Source organism: Phascolarctos cinereus, unplaced genomic scaffold (assembly GCF_003287225.1).
Source record: "Phascolarctos cinereus isolate Bilbo 61053 unplaced genomic scaffold, phaCin_HiC Scaffold_5;HRSCAF=322, whole genome shotgun sequence".
NCBI lineage: Eukaryota > Metazoa > Chordata > Mammalia > Diprotodontia > Phascolarctidae > Phascolarctos > Phascolarctos cinereus.
Genome location: NW_027555958.1, coordinates 77,941,977 through 77,962,270, shown reverse-complemented (window position 1 = coordinate 77,962,270; position 20,294 = coordinate 77,941,977). Strand labels below are relative to the sequence as shown.

Sequence of the window (20,294 nt, the reverse complement as noted above, 5' to 3'; positions counted from 1 at the left end):
TTGCTTTACACACTACGACCTCAGATTTAAGACTATTTTAAAATTGATTTTAGTTGAAATATTTTCCCTATATTATGTTTTAAATATTATGGCTTAGATTTTGTTTCTATGAGAAAAATATAAAATTAATTAAAGTTGAATAATAGTCTATAAAAGAGTTCTTTTTGTGAATTTCTAAAAATTAATTTTCTACAGCTAAGGACCATCAAACTGCTTTGTCTTTGTTTCAGCTCTGAAAAAAAGATTTGCCTCACCATTGGGATTGCTGATGTGTTCTATTTTTGTAGTTTACAGATATTGTCATAAAAATACAAAAGTTCCATCAATTTCTCTTTGCTCCATAAGACTGGAAAAATAGTATTAGAAACAGTTTTAGAGTAGTGACCAAAGCTCTATTAAGACAGAGGAAAGTTTTGGTATCTTAAAGAAATGTTTCATTTAATTGAGCCATCATACTTTGGGTATATAATGTTTCAGATCTTTAGTCTAATTAAAGGTTAAGCAAAAAAAAAACACAAACCCACCTCTTTTTATTTCATCTCTTGATATTGAAGACTTTTCTAAAGTCTGTTAGTACATTATTTATTACATTAGCCATTATGGAATATCTTTTAATGGAATCATGTATGGTCTATCTTGTAATGATCAAATTACCAAATGGACTGAAAGCTTCCAATTTTTTCTGCAGTAGGCTACACAGATATTTTAACCTATGGTTATAATGGTGAGTGGCCTGTTAACTATAGAAAAGTATTATGCTTTTCTGTAATGATTATGGATACTGAATACGGGTCATGATTCTGAACATTAATTCTTATTGTTATGTAGAATTGTAGGTGGTATAGGAGATAGGACTGAATGTATACTAACCTCAAAATATACCCAGAATTCCTCTCTTAAAACTACCCTACCCCCACTTGAATCTTTGATAGAGTAAAGTACAATTTCTTACCCTCTCCTCTCTCTTAAACCCTCAGCAAACAGTCAGATAATTAGTTTAATATAGGACTTCACTCTTTTTGGCTTTAGAATATAGTAAAGACACACATACATAAATTGATCCTTCTTATTCTTGGCCCAAATCCAGGAGTAGCATAATGTAGAGGACATGGGTTCAAATTCTGACTCTTCTACTCAAGTCCTGCTTACCTTTATGACCTTAGGCAAGTCACTTTTACCTTATATCCCAAAGATCTAGAACCTAAATATTTACTAAAATTTAATAATAACTCAGGGACACAATTTCTCTTATTTTTAAAATTCCTGGTATTAGAGCTATTTAAGTGTGTGGGAAGATCTCATTTCCAAATATGTTTAGCATTTATGGCTGGAAGAGAACTGAAGGGGTCAGCTTGTTCAGGTGTCTCATTTTACTAACTCAAAAAAATGTTATCAAAGAGAAGAGATTTGACTTAAACAAGGCGACCCAGGTAGTAAATAGCAGAGGCAAAATTTAATAAATTCAGGTTCTACAACTCCAGATTTTGTGTTTTTTTTTTCCGCACCATATACCCTGCTGCCTCTCTTGATTGTTTCATATATAAATGATTTTTTCCACATGTAAAAAGTTCTCTGTTAAGTAGTTTTAGTTTTGTCACTAAGGAGCAAAATTAAGATGAATGCCTGGTTTATACAGTTCTTGCAGCCTCTTTAATAGCTGAGGAGAATCTAAAAACTCTGCTATAGAATAATAAACCTTTGTAATAGCAGACTATATAGCATTTATGTATAAACTAGTTTCCTCTTAGTTAATCTTTTTAAAGATTAGTTTATATTTATAAAGACAAATGCGTAGTTTTATTTTATTTTATTTTTTGCTTTTTGGTGAGGCGATTGAGGTTAAGTGGCTTGCCCAGGGTCACACAGCTAGTAAGTGTTAAGTATCTGAGGGTGGATTTGAATTCAGGTCCTCCTGACTCCAAGGCCAGAGCACTCTATTCATTTCACCACCTAGCTGCCTCAAAATGCATAGTTTTAAAAACGAGTTAAATATATATGAAATATTTTGAGCTTCTAGACATGTTTTTTGGTATGGATAGTTGCTACAACATCGTTTACTGATGGGAATGAGAGACTAATTTTATGACCTAGATAGAGACATAATCAAGGGCTCTAGAGCTGGATGGAACCATCTACTCCTGCCCTCCCTCTGTGTGTTCTTTGCTAAAATAGTTTGCTTTCTCAGATTAGGTTAATACTATACAAATTGTAATGAACAAATTATCCAGTAAACCAAGAGTGTCCAATCAATAAATAACAGTCCAGTCATTAAAAAGTGAAGCCTTTTCACTGGTATAAGGCACTGGTTTAAAAAGAAAAAATTATCCTTCATTTATTTATTTATTTGCTGTGTTCCCCAATTTAATGTAAAATAATTTTTAGCGTATGTTTCTTAAAACTCTGAGTTCCAAATTCTTTCTCCCTCTCTCCTCCCTTTCCCCACTTACTGAGAAAGCAAGCAATTTGACATAGGTTATACATGAAGCATTGATTTTATTAAAGCAGTGATATAAAAGCAGCTCCACAAAGAGTCTTTTCAGATTTATTTCTACAAGAGTATATAGTGTGGAGAGATATATTTGGGTTAGGATAATGGGTGAAAGAAACAGAAGTGATATTTGTTACAGGAGGGTACTATAGAATGCTTAGCTAGCAGGATGGAAGTGATTTCTTAATATAGATTAGATGGGGGCAGCTAGGTGGTGCAGTGGACAGAGCACTGGCTCTGGAGTCAGGAGGCCCTGAGTTCAAATGTGATCTCAGACCCATAACACTCACTAGCTGTGTGACTCTGGGAAAGTCACTTAACCCCAAGAGCCTCACCAAAAAAAACATACATACATAACATGTGTGTGTGTGTGTGTGTGTGTGTGTGTGTGTGTGTGTGTGTGTGTGTATGAAAACTTGCAGGAGAGAAAGTTATAATAACAATTAACGGACCTCAACTATAATATCATTTTACGTCAAATTTGATTTGTATCAGATTACATTTGCATAGTATGTATTAAATGCTTTCATGTATATTATCTCATTTGACCCTCACAACAAAAGCGTAAGGTAGGTTAAGTGGTAGTATTCCCATTTAATAGATGAAAAAGTGAAAGGTAAGCATCGTTCAGTGTCTTGCCCAAGGTCGCATAGTATTTGGCCTTCAGATTTCTAATCTGACTTTCCCTATGATGCCATGCAACCTTTTATAAGAAATCTTCTTCTAAATTCAGAATATTTGGTAAATTCCTGACTTGCCATGTTAACACTTTCATCTCTGAGAACAAACTGCTGTTTTGTATTTAATTCTGATTGACCAGCAAAAAGAAAATGGCTAGTGCTGTGGAAATGACAGAAAACTTGGATGAAAAGGACCATGATTTCTGATTTTATATTGACAGACAGGCATAATGTGCATAGTTGAATGATTTGCCTTAGATGTTAGGAAATCACATTTCAGATTCAGAGAAGAAAATAAAAATGATCCTGTTAATTACATGACTAGAAATATGTAAAAAGGGAACATTGATAGGAAAGTCTAAAAACTGAAAACCAAATTATAAACAATCCATTGAAAGGAGAGGAGAGAGAAGAGTATCTAAAGAAATCAGTGTGACTGAAGCGGGAGATATTTTGAATGCAGATTTTTCAGAGACATATACAGAAGGAAGGGCAAATAACCGCAATGATGTGTAAAAAAGAATAAATATCGATTTAGTAGAAGAATGTCAGGAAGTTAAAGGGCAAGGATAAACTGAGGCTTAAAAAAATTCTAAAGACAATCAGAAAAGCATATAAAGCCTTGTGGATCAAGGAAATAGACATATCGCTTTATGATGTAAATAAATAGTAGAAGGCAAAACAATTCTGTTATTTCTGTTTGTTGTTGTCGTTGTTTTTTCCAGCAAGAATATTCTTCAGATTGGAAAAGATACAATAATTTTGCAATTTAGTCTTAGAAAATAGGTGGAATATTGTCAGGTTTATTAGTCCTTGATATTTCTGGCCTATTTCTCCCCCATCACTTCTTGCATTATTTGACTTCAACTTTTAACCTTTTAGAGAATGGCATTATTATCCCAGAATATGTGAAGTCATGATGTAAGTAAAGGAGTATTTAGTAATTTTAGATCCAGGCCTAAACAAATAACTTCTTATGGTGGTGAGAAAACTTGTAGTTATAATTTTAGAGCTAGTGTTGTTCATCTTTGAGAAATCTTAGGAGATAGGAGAGGTATTAGAAGACTAGAAACGAGTAAATGTCATGATTTTCAAATTTCAAATAGAGGAGAATTATGAGAACGATAGGCTGGTATGTTTAATGTTGATCCACCAGCAACTTTCTGGTACAGATTTTTAAACAGGGCAAATTAACCTTACTCCCTTTTTTGTTAGAGTTACTAGTTGGTACATCAAGGAAATCCTGTAAACAAAGCATATCTTGATTTCAACAGAGCCATATTTCCCTTAAAAGTCTTATGGATAGTGAAAGGTGAACTGATGAAATATAGATGTTAGGAGAAAGCTAGCATAGCAAATTCACTAAGATTAATGAGTGGTGGGTGTTCACTTAGAGTGAAGTTGCTAAGTCAATAGGTACAAGACTGTAGCCTCTCACCTGGCCTATTCAATGTTCTTATCAGTACTTGAGTGAGCAATACAAAACATATTTATCCAGCTTATAAATGACACAAAACCAGGAAGGGTTAGTTGATTAGAGAGATGACAGAATCACAATTTTTAAGTGCTACCTATATACTGGAATGCTAAGCTGAAAATAAAATGACATTTAACAAGAATAAATAGAAAATTCTGCATTTAATCTTAATTTCAGTTCTGCAAGTATGATGTAAGGGAAATATGCCTTGCAAATTCATGTGAAATAAGTCTGTTGGCTTTAGTTGGTCACAAGTTTAATATGAAACAGTGTTGATGTAGCTGCTGATACCCCTAAGGTAAGCTTAGACTTATATGTTGGTTTTCAAATATCCAGATCAGGGGTGGGGAGCCGATGGCCTCGAAGCCACATGTAGCCCTGGAGGTCCTCAGGTGTGGCCCTTTGACTGAATCCAAACTTTGCAGAACAAATCCCCTTAATAAAAGGATTTGTTCTGTAAAACTTGGAATCAGTCGAAAGGCCGCACTGAAGGACCTAGAACGCCACAGGTTCCCCACCCTGACCAGATATTTGAAAGGCTATCACGTTGAAAAGAAATAAGGTTATTTTGCATTGCTTCGGAAGACAGATTAAGAACCAGTGCATGTAAATTCCAAGAAGGCAGATTTTGATGAAACATAAGGAAAAAAAAAACTTTGATAATCAGAGCTGTAACACATTGGAAGAGTAGTTACTTGATAAAAAATATCTGTTAAATTCATTGAATTTGTTGACCAGTGGAATCAACTTCCTTCCTCGAGGGAGTTGCTAATCAGTATTCCTAAAGCACAAATCTGACCACACTATTCCCTACTCAAGAAGCTTATTATCTCCCTAATATAAAACCTAAACTCCTGTTTGGCATTTAAATCCCTTTACAATCCAGCTGCAACCTATCTTTTCATAGTAATTTCTCATTACTCCACTTTGTGCACATTCTACACTGGAGCCAAACTGCCCTACTTTATATTCCCTATACATGATATTCCATCTTCCCTCTGTGTACTTTTGAAAAAACTGCCCCTTATGCCTGGAATACTTCTCTTCTCTGCCTCTTGGAAATACCTAACTTCTTCACAATTAACCTTTTTGGTGCTTACAACAGTAATTTCTCCCCCACCCAAAAATTGTTTTGTTTTGTTGTGTTTTTTGCATATGTTGGTGTACATTTTGCTTAATTCCTCTTTCCCCTAGTGAAAAATAAAAGCTCCATGCAGCAGGAACTGTTTTGTTTTTGTCTTTTTATTCCCTAGTACCTAACAGTGCATTTTAGGCCTTTATACAGGTTTGAATTGAATTATGATCCTAACAGATAATCTGCCAAAGATTTATCTAATTAGAACTTCTACATCCAACCCTGTGATCCTTTTACCCTTCCTCTTAAGGAAGTAACATTTCTCCATTGGCCCTTCAGAAATCCATAACAGATCTGAAAACATTAATTCATGGACTTAGGCTTCCTTAGTAGATGTTTTCAGTACACTTCATTTTGAACAATTCTTGAAAAACTCTCGGGAATTTTAGCTTATGTCAGATGAAGCACCTGACAGTTTTGATGTAGACTGAATTACATGGGGGCGGGGTGTAGCAGCTTTACTGAATGCTGGTGTCCTTTTCTATGTTATTCAGAATGATACTTATATAAGGCCTCATGATTTTAATGTGTTACTTTGTTAAATCAATTTGAATCAACCTTTGGCTTAACTAAGATTTCTTTGATGGGCCTTAAGATTAAAACATTGATTAAGAGGGAGGAAATTATCTTTTGAAAGTCCAAGTTGAGCGATATTGAAACTTTCCCAGAATAAAACAGGTTTTTTTGTTTTTTTTTTTTTGCTTTTTGGTGAGGCAGTCCAGGGTTAAGTGACTTGCCCAAGGTCATGCAGCTAGTATGTGGCAAGTCTATGAGGCTGGATTTGAACTCAGATCCTCTTGACTCTAGGGCCAGAGTTCTAACCACTGAACCACCTAGCTGCCCCTACATTAGAGTTTAAAAAAAAAAAGTTTTCAGTTTATGGTTGTAGGAAATTTTCTGCAGTACTTTGGTAGGAGCCAGGTCTAGCTGTGGTTTGAAATAGCCTCAAAACTTAAGTGCTAGATCTGCTGATACGTTTCAAAATTACAGAGGCTAATATTTCTTGCCACCTGTATTCAAGAGGAAATGTTGAATGATAAAATAGTACAAGTATCTGCCTACTTTTCCCGCTTAAATGCTTTTCTTCTGGTATTTTAAAGGTATTTGTTTTAAAGCCCATAACTAAAAGCAAGGCAACAAAATATAGTCAGACATTTTCATGATTGGCACTAAAATAATTTTAATGAAATATTTTCCTCTGATCGTAGAACTGTTTTTAAAACCATAGATCTAATTAATATCCAAAGCACCTGTATATTCTTAGTTGCTGAAATTTTAGTATGTTAAATTGTTTCTTGATACTTCACAGCTGGCAGACACACCAAAATCTGAAAGATATGAGCATGTTCTGGAGGCATTAAATGATTACAAGACCATGTAAGTTGATTTATTTTATGTATCCCCATGTGGGAGACACTTAGTAAGTATAAGGTTTGAGGGCATTGTTTAAGAGCTGTGGGGTTTAGAAGCATTATTTAAAGTAGAGGTGCATTCCATTTTAAACTTTGTCAGCCCTATTCTTTTCAGGTACCCTAAGCCTTAAGGCAAAAATGATGGCCTTTAAAGGCATAAAAATAGTAGCAATGGATAAAGTTATTTGATATTAGCTATTAGGTGGTGATGGATACTATATGTTCTTGCAGAAATGGCAAAATTTCATCATTTTCTCAGGATGGTGACATTTCTTGAAAACAATTTTCAAAATATCACTTGAAATGGTTTTTAAAATTATATAAATTTTTTTAATCTCCTTTTTAATTAACGTAGGTTTATGTCAGGAAAAGAAATAAAGAAGAAGAAACATTTATTTGGATTAAGAATTCGTGTTCCTCCTGTGCCACCAAACGTGGCTTTTAAAGCGGAGAAAGAACCTGAAGGAACATCTCATGAATTCAAAATTAAAGGCAGAAAAGCATCTAAACCTATACCTGATTCAAGGTAAAAAATTTTTCTCTGGCCTAAACTTTTTATTTTACTCATACGTAAGCTCATTTCAAGATTTAGTTGGTAAATTAATAATAAGATCTTGGCATGTTTTATTAAATAGTATTTTTGGTTTATTGATAATATAATTCAGGCATTTTTCTACTTATAAGGTCCTTTCTAAAGCCTCAGTTATTTCGTTTGAATTAATGTTACTTGGGAAGTTTTTTTCTCTCCCTACCTACACTTCTTCTATAAAGATAGCCCTTTGTCTTTTCAGTTATTTTAACTTAATCTATTTTAATGCAATCCTGTTCCCACTGGCTCTCTTCCCCTCACCCTCAATCCCACCATCCCTCTAATTTGTCACCTTTTCCTTTAGTTTGGAAAAAAATTTTCCCTTCTTTTTTCCTCCTAGTTCCTTTCTTCCTCTTCAGCTTATTTTGTTAGTTTTTTTCATTTCATTTTCTGTACCATCTTCTAAAAAGGATTTTTTTCTCTTGTTCTCTTCATTATTTTTCTTCCCTTTTTCTGTTTAGTCTTTTTTCTTTGATTCTTAGCTCTTATCGTTATTTATTTTTTCTTTAGTCTCTGTATTCTTCATGAAATTAAAACTAATAAGGCACCTATTTTGAGCTTCTTCTAAATGATTTTGATGATATTCCCTAATAGAGATTGCCTTCTGCCCCTCAGTTTTGTTTGTACTCCACTCTTAGAAATCAGTTCTTGAAGGTGATAAAGAGGATAAAATCTTGCCCTGTGGTAGGAATTTTTCTGTCTCTGATTGATTCTATTCATTACTACCCCCTACCCTCTCTCATGATAATGTTTTTCCCTTTTTGCCAAGAAATGTCTCAATCCCTGTCTTCCACTTCTGGGTATTGGTTGCCCCCAGGGGCTCTGATTCTTCTCTTGAGGTAGGATGACTAGTCTCCCTAAGCACGAAATGCCTGGAGTTTGTAAGGTCCCTACATCCTTTCATAAAATATCTCCTTTCCCCTGTGATAGTGTTGGAAATCCCCACCTACCACTGAAGTCAGAGTTCCCTCTTGGCCCCTACCCCCAGTTTCAGTTCTCCTTTTTGGCTTCTCACCCATTTACCTATAGGTCCTCTTCTTCCCAAAAGGCTACAGGAGTTATTTTCCCTTTTACTGTTGCTTTGATGAGGGTACTTCACATAGTCCCCTCAATTTTCTTCTTCCATTCTCCCATTCTGTAAATTAGTCTCAAAAAACATTAATTCACCTTTAGGTTTAGGCCATGATGTTTTTACTCCTGTTTCTTTACCAGTACTTCTATGATTTCTGCTTTCACTCTTGTTTCCTTGAGTAATTTTAGAATAGTCTATTATTTTGTTGTTCGTGTTGTAAACCTCATAGGTGTCTTTCTCTTTTTAGTTTTTTTTTCCTGAGATATAATTAATTTTGTTATTTGTGCCTTTCTTGGTTACTCTGTTTAACTTGCGTATTTATGTTTGAGGTGATGGCAGAACAATTTGTTCAGGTCTAGTTTTCTTTGTAGGAATGCTTCAGAAGCTTTTTTTATTGGATGTCTATCTTTTTTCATTAACAATTAGGCTTACGTTTGTAGAGTATGTCACCTTAGGTTGTATCATGAGCTCCTTTGCTCATTGGAACACGTTCCATTCCCTCATTCAGTTTCTGGTGGATGTTATATACATTTCAGTTATGATTATAATGTTATCTTCTCAAGCATCAGTCTTATACCTTATTTAATTCTCCCTCTGTCCCTAACATAGCAAAAACAAAAACCCTTTTTCATTGTCTTTAGAGATCCTTACTAGCTTCAGGTTATCATGAACTTTATTATTGTTAACATTACTGTGCCATGTTTTTGTATTCATTCTCTGTTAATTTCCCCTTCTTCCATCTTCCATAGATGTCTTTTTAAAATCAGACTGTTTTTGAGTTCCCTGTGTATATGTACCAATGTCTTTAGACGATTCTTCTCTTTTCCCCCCATCAGAATTGCTTCTATTTGTTATCTGAAGAATTTAATTCTTGAGAGCTTCCAATCTTTACTGGGCTGACCCTCTGCTTTAGAATTTTAGTTCAAGTTAGCCTATATATCCTTCCTCTAGACTCTTTGAAATCTTTTTTTTTTCCCCAGAAATCTGTGGTGTATGTCATACTATACCTGACTTTCTCCTCCTCTATCACAGATTCTCAGAGGGAGAGTGGTCCCTTTCTCCCAGGATTGTCATAATTTACATCAAGTTTTTCTTTGTTAGAGGCAGTGATCCAGAATGGAATTTTCCCTTCTCTACATTTTGAAGTGTGAAATTATCATTAAAGCCATTCAGGGTATTATTATCTGCTTTGATTTTGGCAAAGTGAAAGATGGTCTCTGTGCCAAGTTTATAATCTATTGCCTGACTTCATTTATCAACTAGTCAACAAGCATTTATTAAGTAACTGCTATATGTTGGGCATTGGGCTTCATGCTGAGGATACAAAGAAAATAGTGAACAATTTTTTTTACCTTTAAGAAGCTTGCAGTCTTACCAGGGGAGAAAATATGTACATCTATAAGTAGATCCAAGGAAATACAAGGTCATTTGAGGGATAAGGCATTAGCATCTGGGAGGATAAGGAAAAAGGCTTACATAGAATGTCACATTTGCAATTCTTCAAGGTGGAAGTGAGGAGAAAGTGAAAACAAGGCATGAGGATACAGCCATTTCAAAGATACAAAGAGAGTATCATGTATGAGTAGCAATAACAACCATAAGAAATATTTATTAAGGTATGTACCAGGCACGGCACTAAGCTTAAAGAACACAAATATAAGCAGGAAGCTATTCCGTTTTCTCAAAAAGCTTATATTCTAATGGAGGAAGATAGCGTTTACAAGAAAGTTGAAGGAAGAAAAGGGAAAAGGATGAAGGTATGGTAAAGAAAGTCTAGAAAGTCAGGAATGCAGCCTGGAGGGAAATGGAACCAGCCAATTAGAGGGGAGAGCCACAGGGAGGCAGGTAATTCAATGTGAGAAGTCCATGGAGTTGAGTGAAACTGTCAGGGTTAAGAGATTTTTTTTAGGGTATGTCAAAGAAAGTCAGTAATGCAGGAAGAGTGAAGATAAGTAGGCTGAGCTCTGTAGTAGAGGAGTAATATGTAATAAGACTGGAAAAGTAATGCATCCAGGTGATCTGGAAGTTATTCTAATGAAAGAATCTTTTCAATTCTACTTCTGTTGATCTTCACCCAAATTATTTTCTTCACCCATGTTTCTCTCTTTTGGTTCTTAGATTTATTCAAATGATTATATGTTCTTATTTAGATATAAAGGAACTTTGTTATAATGTGAGAAAAGTTAGAGGCACAAGCCACATGTTACTAAGGATAGTTTACCTTACTCAAGCTAGAGAGTCTAGCCTTACCAGTACAGAGGAGAGTACAACTTAAAGGTATGATGAGTCTCAGCCATAGGTAACCCATTCCCTTGTAGTCTGTAGGTCACAGTTTGATTTTGACTTTTGAAGTTACAGTTCTTTATTTATCCTATTTTTTTTAATCCTAGGTTTCCTTTAGCCCTGCCTCCAACTTTGTTGCTGGAGGAATTGAGATAATTTCCTGTTTTTTCTTAACTTCCTGTATCTGGCCTCTGTTACAGGACCTGATTCCCATTCTAGTGTCTTAGATATTCTGTATATCTCATAATTTCATGATCATTTTGCAAGAGAGGAATTTTCTATATCAGCTCATCATATTCCCTCACTGTTGCAAGGTAATCATTTTATACCTCCCTAATAAATTCACTGGGGGCAGCTAGATGGTTCAGTGGATAGAGTGTGCTGGGCCTGGAGTCAGGAAAACTCCTCTTCCTGAGTTCAAATCTGGCCTCACACATTTACTAGCTGTGTGACCCTGGACAAGTCACTTAACCCTATTTGCCTTAGTTTCCTCATCTGTAAAATAAGCTAGAGAAGGAAATGATAAAGTACTCCAGCATTTTTGCCAAGAAAACTCAAAATGGGGTCACGAAAAGTTGGACACAACTAGAAAAACGACTGAACAATAACAGCGATCAATTCAGTATCCCACTTACCACAGTGACCTTCCCAACCTTTTAACCCCTCCTCAAACCTCCCATGACTCTCCCTCTCCCACCCTATCAATCTAGAACCTTGCTTTATATTTCACTGAAAAAATTGAGGCCATACAACAAGAGCTCCCTCTTCTCCCCCTCCTCTTTGTCTCACAAGCCAGATGCTTTCTACTATCTCCTCCACCACTTTCTGATATTAAGAGTTGACCCTTTTCCTCGCCGAGACAGAGCCCTCTACATGCACAGGTGATCCCTATTCCATCCCATCTCCTCCAGCAGATTGCCCCTTCTGGCATCTTGATTTTCACTAATCTTTAATCTCTCCCTATCTACTGGATGCTTCTCTATTACCTATAAACATGAACATCCCCTAACTCAAAAAAACCCTCTCTTGATCCAGCCAGCTTAACGAGCTGTCATCTTATATCTCTGCTACCTTGGGTGGCCAAAGCTCTTAAAAAGGCCACCTGTAGATAACTGCTCTCTGCAGTCTGGATTTTGACCTCAATGTTTTACTGAAACTGCTCTCTAATGTAATCAGTGATCTCTTAATAGCCCAATCTAATGGCTTCTTCTCAGTTCTCATCCTGCTTGACATTTTTGCTGCTTTTGTTGTTGGTTTTATTTTTTTTGTTGTTGTTGTTGATTTTGGCTAGGCAGTGGGTTTAAGTGACTTGCCTAGGGTCACACAGCTAGTAAGTGTTATGTGTCTGAGGCTGGATTTGAACTCAGGTCCTCCTGACTCCAGGGCCCATGTCCACTGTGCCACCTAGCTGCCCCCATTTTTTCTGCTTTTGACACTGTCACCCCCTTCTCTGTGATAGTTTCTTTTCTCTACATTTTCCCAACACTGTTCTCGCCTGGTTTTCTTCCTGTCCACCTGACTGTTCCTTCTCAGTCTTCTTAGCTGGATCTTCATCTAGGTCATGTCCACTAAGCAGGAGTGTACCCCTTCAGCCTCTACCCTAGGCCCTCTTCTCTCTATATACGATTTCCCTAGGTGATTTCTTCAGCACCCATCATTTCAGTCTTCATCTCTGTGCAGATGATACACCCATTTATCCAGCTATAACCTCTCTGCTGACCTCAGGTCTTGTATCTCCAACTGCCTATTGGACATCTTGAACTGGATGTTTCATAGAAATCTTAAACTAGACATATCCAGACTCCTTATCCTAAACTAAACAAACACCCAGTTCTCCCTTCATACTAACTTTCTGGTTACTATCAAGGATACCACCATCCTCCCAGACACCTAGACTTTCAGCTTAGATGTTCCACCTTTCCCTCTCTCTGACTATATTCTCCTTTCTCTTCTCTGATACTGCCCAAGTCCTATTGCAGATCTTTATCGCCTCACATCTGCACTATAGCAATAGTTTTCTGGTTAACTGCAAGTACATTTCATAAAATAATTAAATAAAAGATCACTTCATTTAATAAAATTTCATTTGATAATGTATGCTCTATCTTTTTCATTGCAGGGACATAAGTAATGGTATAGAAAAGAAAGGAAAGAAAAAATCTGTAGGTCGTCCACCTGGCCCATATACAAGAAAGATGATTCAAAAGACTTCTGAACCCTCTTCTTTGGTAAGTATATGCGTGCTTATATTTTCTCCGGGTTATGTTAGGCAGGGAAAAGCATGGAAGGATTACATTCATAATTGGTAAGGTTTCTAAAACTTGTTTTAGAGTTCATGCTTCAATAGTTTTCTTATATTTGAAGGAAAAGGAATCAGTTCCAGAGAATCCTGTCTTGGATTTACCTTCCTCTATAGGGTAAATAGAACATTGTTTTTCCCCCCTTGAAATTTATTTTTGAATGTTTAATTTTTATGTAAAATATTTATTATAAATATCCTTCTCATTTACTTTTTAGGAAGCCTGATGGAACTGCACATTCATCCAATACCTCAGATGTGGATTTCACGGGTGCTGCCAGTACAAAAGAAACTACCTCATCTACTATTCCCAGGCATTATGGGTAACAACTAGCTTTGATTTATTCTTTTGTTTGAAGCAGTAGTTTTCTGTACTGATTTTCTTCAGGACTTTCTTTTTAAAGATGTAGCAGAACATTTCAGAAATTTGCAAAGCAGCACAATATGTCCTTGCTGAGAGATTTGCCATGTTTGCTGTTAAACCTGTCAGGTGTTTTCTACTTTTCAAAACATATTTGCAGTATAAATTAAATATATTAGCTTCTTCAGGGCCTGTTGCATTTTGTAGGTTTTTCGTGACTCTAACATGAAATACAGATATGGTTTGCTTTAAGAAAATCCTATTGCACAAAAATAAACCAAATATTTATTAAGTACCCATTGTTTTCCAGCCACTGTGTTAGGTCCTGGGAGAGAGAAAATGTTTAGATAAGACATGGCTTCTTGCTTATGGAAGCTTAGAGTCTCTTATAAAAATCCAATCTGAAATAAATAAATTAGGTAAACAAATTACTTTTTGCTTTGCATAAGAGTGTAATTGGGGATACAAGTTCTGAGCCCTTTGTTGTTAATCCCCAGTTGCTGCTTTGATGTGGAGTTTTAGGGGGAAAGTTGATGAGGATGAACTTCTAGATGGGCAAAAAACCCTAAAATAACTGCACTGATTGCTTAATAACAAATAGAAGGTTAGAAAATAGAAGCCTGGAAGAGGTCACTTTTCAGAAAGTGATAGGATAAGAGCCTTTTGAGCAGAGAATTCTCAGTCAGGCACAAGTTGGATTAGCTGATAGCTGATATTCTTCTTATACCCTTTAGGTTACCTGACTCCAGAAAGAGAACTCGAACAGGAAGATCGTGGCCTGCTGCAATACCACACCTGCGGAGGAGAAGGGGGCGCCTTCCTCGGAAAGCACTCCAAACGCAGAATTCTGAAATTGTGAAAGATGATGAAGGCAAAGAAGATTATCAGTTCGATGAACTTAATACAGAGATTCTTAATAATTTAGCAGATCAGGAATTACAGCTTAATCATCTAAAGAACTCTATTACCAGTTATTTTGGTGCTGCAGGTAGAATAGCATGTGGTGAAAAATATAGAGTATTGGCTCGCCGGGTGACACTTGATGGAAAGGTGCAGTATCTGGTGGAGTGGGAAGGAGCAACTGCATCCTGACTGTAGGACTGACTGAACATTATGTTCACTGCACTCGCATCTTCTGTAGGTACAGTTCAGAGCCCTGAAGGAGCTGGCTTTTACTCTCTTTCTGAAAACACACACATACACACACAACCACACAACTACACACACACACACACACACACCAAACATCACAAGGAAATATTAGCCTTAACATGTACCTGTTAACAAAATGGATATTGTCATGAAAACTATCTTTTAAAATCAGAACAGAGACTTAATTTTTTAATCTTAAGATTTGTAGATTGTTTCTAGGATAGATATTAAAATGATTCAAACTCATGCATGGTAGATAATTTTTCTAGATATTTCATTGAGTCAGTTCTTGTGATTAGTGGGTTTCAGTGCAAACAGATCAAGTAGATAGCACAAGTCTTTGGAGAAACATTGTCTGTTTTGTTACCAAAATGTTTGCAGAAATGAATTTCTATTTCAATACCTTTTAGATTTCGTAAAGTGCAGTGTATATAATGCCTACTGAAAGACTGTAAAATATTGAAATTTTTCTTTCAAGCAAAGTGTAAAAAATATATTGAGCCTGTAAATTGCTCCATGACTAGACTTCATTGTCGTCTTAATATATTCTTTGCATGTGCATATATATATATATATACATAACTATATGTATATATATATGTGTGTGATTATGTGACCTATGCAATACAAATTATGGGAATGGGCAGCTTTGGAGTATATATATATATATCCCATAATTCTTTTTTCAGGAATAGTTGCAGTATTTACACAGCAGCATTTCTTCTCAGGCTTTATCAGGTGCTGTTGCTTGCTATGTATGAAGAGAAATATGTCAAACCAGTGCAGTGTGTTCTGATGGAAGGGTGTGAACAACAGTGTTCATGGGCTTCATGTAATGCTTTTCAGTTCTGGTCCTTGTAACTCAGCTGTTCAGAACCTAAAACAAAACTCAAATATGAACATTATCTCCTTCTAGAAGTAACGTATTCAAGTTTTTGTGGCACATTATGATTGTAAATGTCTCCCAGTTTTAACAAGTCTGTAGGGATTCCACAAAAGATTCCTACAGTGTCTGTAGTGATGTTAGTCATGTTTGATAAATGTAGTATGAACAAAGTATTTTATTGCACAGGGTTCACAAACAGTATGTTGCCTGTTTAGGCTACCACTGTTTTTATTACAACATTACCTCTTGTTTTTATAAAATGTACCAAGTTTTAAATTGATAACTTTATTTTACATGTAAAAAGACAATTTTTTTTTATCACCAGTGTTAGATGTATTTTCTTTGACTTTTTCCTTTATTTTTGTTTTATTTGGGGGTTTTTTTAGCCAAAGAGTAAACAGAAGAATATTCGTATTTTGGTGGCTATTCATTTTACTCTTAAAAATGACTGATGTTGTTTAGCTTAAAAGTTGGAAATTTGCCACCAAAATGAAAAAAAAATATGTCAAATGTCATAGAAGATTGGTTAAAAATGTGGGTTAGTGTTTATTTATTCCATTAATTGATTATTTGACTGTTTTTAAAGAAAGTCGCTTTATTTCCTTAAACATCTTCAAAAGATGACTTCTTCCTGTCACATCGTAGCCAAAAGAAGCAGAGAACGTGGTTGTCCTTGCGCTTGGTTCTTGGTCAGCCAGATATAAAGGAGTTTACAAAAGTGCAAACTAAAAACTCACTTCTGTTTGCTGCTGCCAGAACCTGATTTTTCCCCCTAGCTGTTCATTTGAAGTTGCCTTTCTTGCAGCTGCAATATTTTGATAACACAGAGTTTGTGTTGATTTTTGAATGTTTGTTTAAATCTAGGGGTAATGGAAAAGTGTAAATCCCGTGTAACATGATTCACTCCACTTGTGTTCACATTATTTCATTCTCCCAAAGTCCTTTAATTCTAACTGAACACCAGCAGTATTTGTAGTAAAGCTCTCTATAATATGCTTGAAGACAATTTATCCAGCTAAACTGTCTTTAGATTTAATTATTGTGAATGTCTTTTGATTTTATCTTGGGTGGTTCACATGGCTCTGATGTTCAGTTTGTATTTTTGGAATTGCTTTACTTAGAATTAAAACAGACCAACATTAAATTGTGTGTATTTTTAAAAGAGATAATGAGTTTTGCTTTTGTATTTGCTTGAAAATACACACTGGTGCAGTGATTACTGCTCTTAGCCATGGAGGTAAGGATTTTCCAACTCCACTGCTAATATATCTAGTTCTTTTACTACCCTCATTCTCCCCCTTGCCCTCCAAAGTAAGTAAGTAATTATTTTAAGTCCATCTTGAATTGCCTGCTTAACATTTAGCCATCCTACATTTTAGATATTTGGAAATTATATATTTCCTCTCTCAAAAAAATATAACCCTATTAAATCTTCAGCTTGTTTTCCAACTTTTGCTCATATTGGGAAATCTACAAGACAGGAGGAATCAGGGTCCTTTATGTTAGGATGCTCCAGAGTTAGATTTTAAAGTTTGCTACATACTGAAAAGGAAGATGTAATACCAATTTTTAAAATTTGTTTTGTCCAGAGTGAAATTGTCGTGTTTAAGGAAGTTTATTTTTAACTGTGGCTTTCTTTATTCTGCTACTGAGAAATTACTAATCTTTGGAATCTCAGATAAATGTGATCAGAATGCAAACATCAAAATAATGCTAGTAAATACTCATGTCTTTTGTAAGATGTAATGCAGTTGTCAAGGTCTTCTATATTCTTGTATCAAACTTTGCCAAGAAGTGAGATCAAACTAGAAGTGCGAGAGACCATTTTTGTATTTTGTGTGTGTTTATGTACAGTATATGTTTGATAATGTAGAATGTACAACAACTCTTTCTTGCTGAGGCTTTTACTGTATACTGTTAGGAGACATCGGATTTGTATAAATAACAATAGGCTGTCATATATGGTGGTTATATAGATTGGGAGTGGTCTTGTGATTGATTGAAAAGGAAATGTCTTTCTGTAATTTTGAAAAGTAAATTTTTAAATGACTATTCTAGTTATACTCTTCCTTAATGGTACTTACTTGTACCAGGAAAACACAATGTTAGATGCAACAGTATACAGGTAGTTAATTCCATAGGAGCTATCTTTAAAATGTTAGTAATGCAGCAGTGTTAAGTGGGATTTAGTTATAAGGCATAATGACTTTATTACAAAACTGTATTGGTTGGAATATATTTATATGAGTTCTGCCTTAAATGTGGGAATTTTTTTTCCAAATTTTATGTGAATGCTTTCCTAAGTATACACACCTGAAAAATTTCTTCTTATTCTTTTGTGGTACTTGATCAGGCATGCTTTTTGGGGGGAAAACCACCCCCCAAATTAAACATAACTGAAGTAGAGATTTTAATGTGATTTAAGTGAGTGTTTTTCCATGGGGACAATTAAGTCATTGTTTATGTGGCATAAACATATGGTGTGGAAAGAACCATATAACATGAGCTATGGTTCTCAGAGCACAAATTAGTTCTGTTAAAGTGGTAAATTCTACCTTAATCTCAAAATTTTTTTTTGATTTAGGTTTTTTTTTTTCAGTTAACAAAATATTTTTCTTCTCTTATATTTTTCTCACTCCATTAAGAAAAAAGTGAAAAATAAAACTCTTGTAATAAATATGCAAGCAAAACAAATTCCTACATTGGCCTGTATCCAAAAAAATCTATTTTAATCTGAACGCTGAGTCCATCATCGTCAGGGAAATAAATGAGTAGCATATTGTATTGTGTATCTTCGGAGATTGTGACTGGTCATTTCATTGGTCAGAGTCTTAGTTCTTTCAAAGTTGTTTGTACAATATGGTTGTGATTGTATAAATTGTTCTTGTTCTACTCACTTCGCTTTGCATCAGTTCATCCAAGTCTTCCCAGGTTTTTCTGAAACTATCCCCTTCAGTATTTCTTATAGTACAAAAGTTTCCATTACATTTGTGTGCTGTTATTTGTTCAGCCAAATGATGGACACTCACTTAGTTTTCAGTTCTTTGAAACCCCAAAAAGTGATGCTATAAATATTTTTCTGTGTATGGGTCTTTTTCCTCTTTGATCTCTTTGGGATATAAGCCAGGTGGTATTGCTGGGCCAAAGGCTTGCACAGATTAGTAACTTTTAGGGCATAGCTCCAAATTCTCATCTTTCCATAGCCACTCCAACATTGCCATTTAACTATTTTCTCAGCTTTGCCAATCTGGTGGTGGTAGTGAGCTGGAACCTAAGAGTTACTTTAGTTTTTCATTTCTCTATTAGTGAATTGGAACATTATTTTCATAAAGGAAAGGGAGTAAACATTTGCATAGTGGCAGTTATGTGCTAAGTACTTTTTACAAATATTATCTTATTTGATTCTCACAACAACTCTGGATAATAGGTGCTATTATTATTTCAATTTTACAGTTGAGGAAACTGAAATAAACAGTTGAAGTGACTTGCCCAGCATCACACAGAGTGTGATCAGACTGATTTTAAATTTGGGTCTTTAGGACTCCAGGTCCAGTTCTACCATTGCTCCACCAGCTGCCTCTCTGCTAATATGGCTATTTATAGCTTGAATTTCTTCCTTATAAAATTACCTGTTTATATCCTTTGTTTACCATCCATTTCTTCCATATCTTGGAAATGAAACCCTTGTCAGAGAAACTTGCTTTGAGGACTTTTTCCCTCTAGTTACTTGTTTGCCTTCTAATTTTAGCTTCATTAACAGATAACAGTTTTTTGGTTTTTTTTGTTTTTGCTAGGCAATGGGGATAAGTGACTTGCCCAGGGTCACACAGCTAGTGTCAAGTGTCCCAGGCTCAATTTGAACTCAGGTCCTCCTGACTCCAAAGCAAGAGCTCTATTCACTGTGCCACCTAGCTGCCCCTTAACAGATGTAGTTATAAAGCATGTGAACTTAGGTTATCAAAACATCAAAATAAGTATGTAGGAGCAATTACTTATCCTGTTGTAATTTAAAAGTTTTCAAATTAGCAACACTTCTACTCCCATCCATCAAGCAACTGTTTATAATGTGTCTGCAGTGTTGCTAGGCCCATACTAAGACTGGAGATACAAAGACATAAATGAAGCTATCATTTTAAAACCAAAGAGGATTTGTTACTAGGAGGATGTAACATGTAAATAAAAGTATATAAAAGTATGCAGTGTAACTAGATAATTTAAAAGGGAAGCACAAGCAGCTGAGAGAGATGAGAAAAGGCTTACCATGTGGGAGGTAGAACGTGAACTGAGCTTTGAAGGAAGCTGGAGATTGTAAGAGACAGATGAGGAGAAAGTACATGTTCCGGGCATTAGGACATTCTGTTCAAAAGGGTGGGAGGGGAGAGAAAATGTGGGGGAGCAACAGAAAATAAGACTTGTTGGCTAGAAATGTATGAAGGGAATAGTCTACGATAAGCCTGGAA

The 20,294-nt window shown here is 35.4% G+C and overlaps 1 protein-coding gene across 3 annotated transcripts in view; it reads left to right on the top strand.

Moving 5' to 3' along the window:
• The window catches only part of MTF2 (metal response element binding transcription factor 2), a 61,121-nt gene extending 42,391 nt beyond the window's left edge, over positions 1–18,730 (top strand). For all 3 annotated transcript variants that reach the window (XM_078155015.1, XM_020972020.2, XM_078155016.1), the window contains 6 exons: positions 7,090–7,157; positions 7,548–7,718; positions 13,256–13,364; positions 13,501–13,553; positions 13,654–13,758; positions 14,531–18,730. In XM_078155015.1, the coding sequence (XP_078011141.1) occupies positions 7,090–7,157; positions 7,548–7,718; positions 13,256–13,364; positions 13,501–13,553; positions 13,654–13,758; positions 14,531–14,888 (864 nt within the window). In that variant the 3' untranslated portion in view covers positions 14,889–18,730. The remainder of the gene's footprint in view (positions 1–7,089; positions 7,158–7,547; positions 7,719–13,255; positions 13,365–13,500; positions 13,554–13,653; positions 13,759–14,530) is intronic.
• The last annotated feature ends 1,564 nt before the right edge of the window (positions 18,731–20,294 follow it).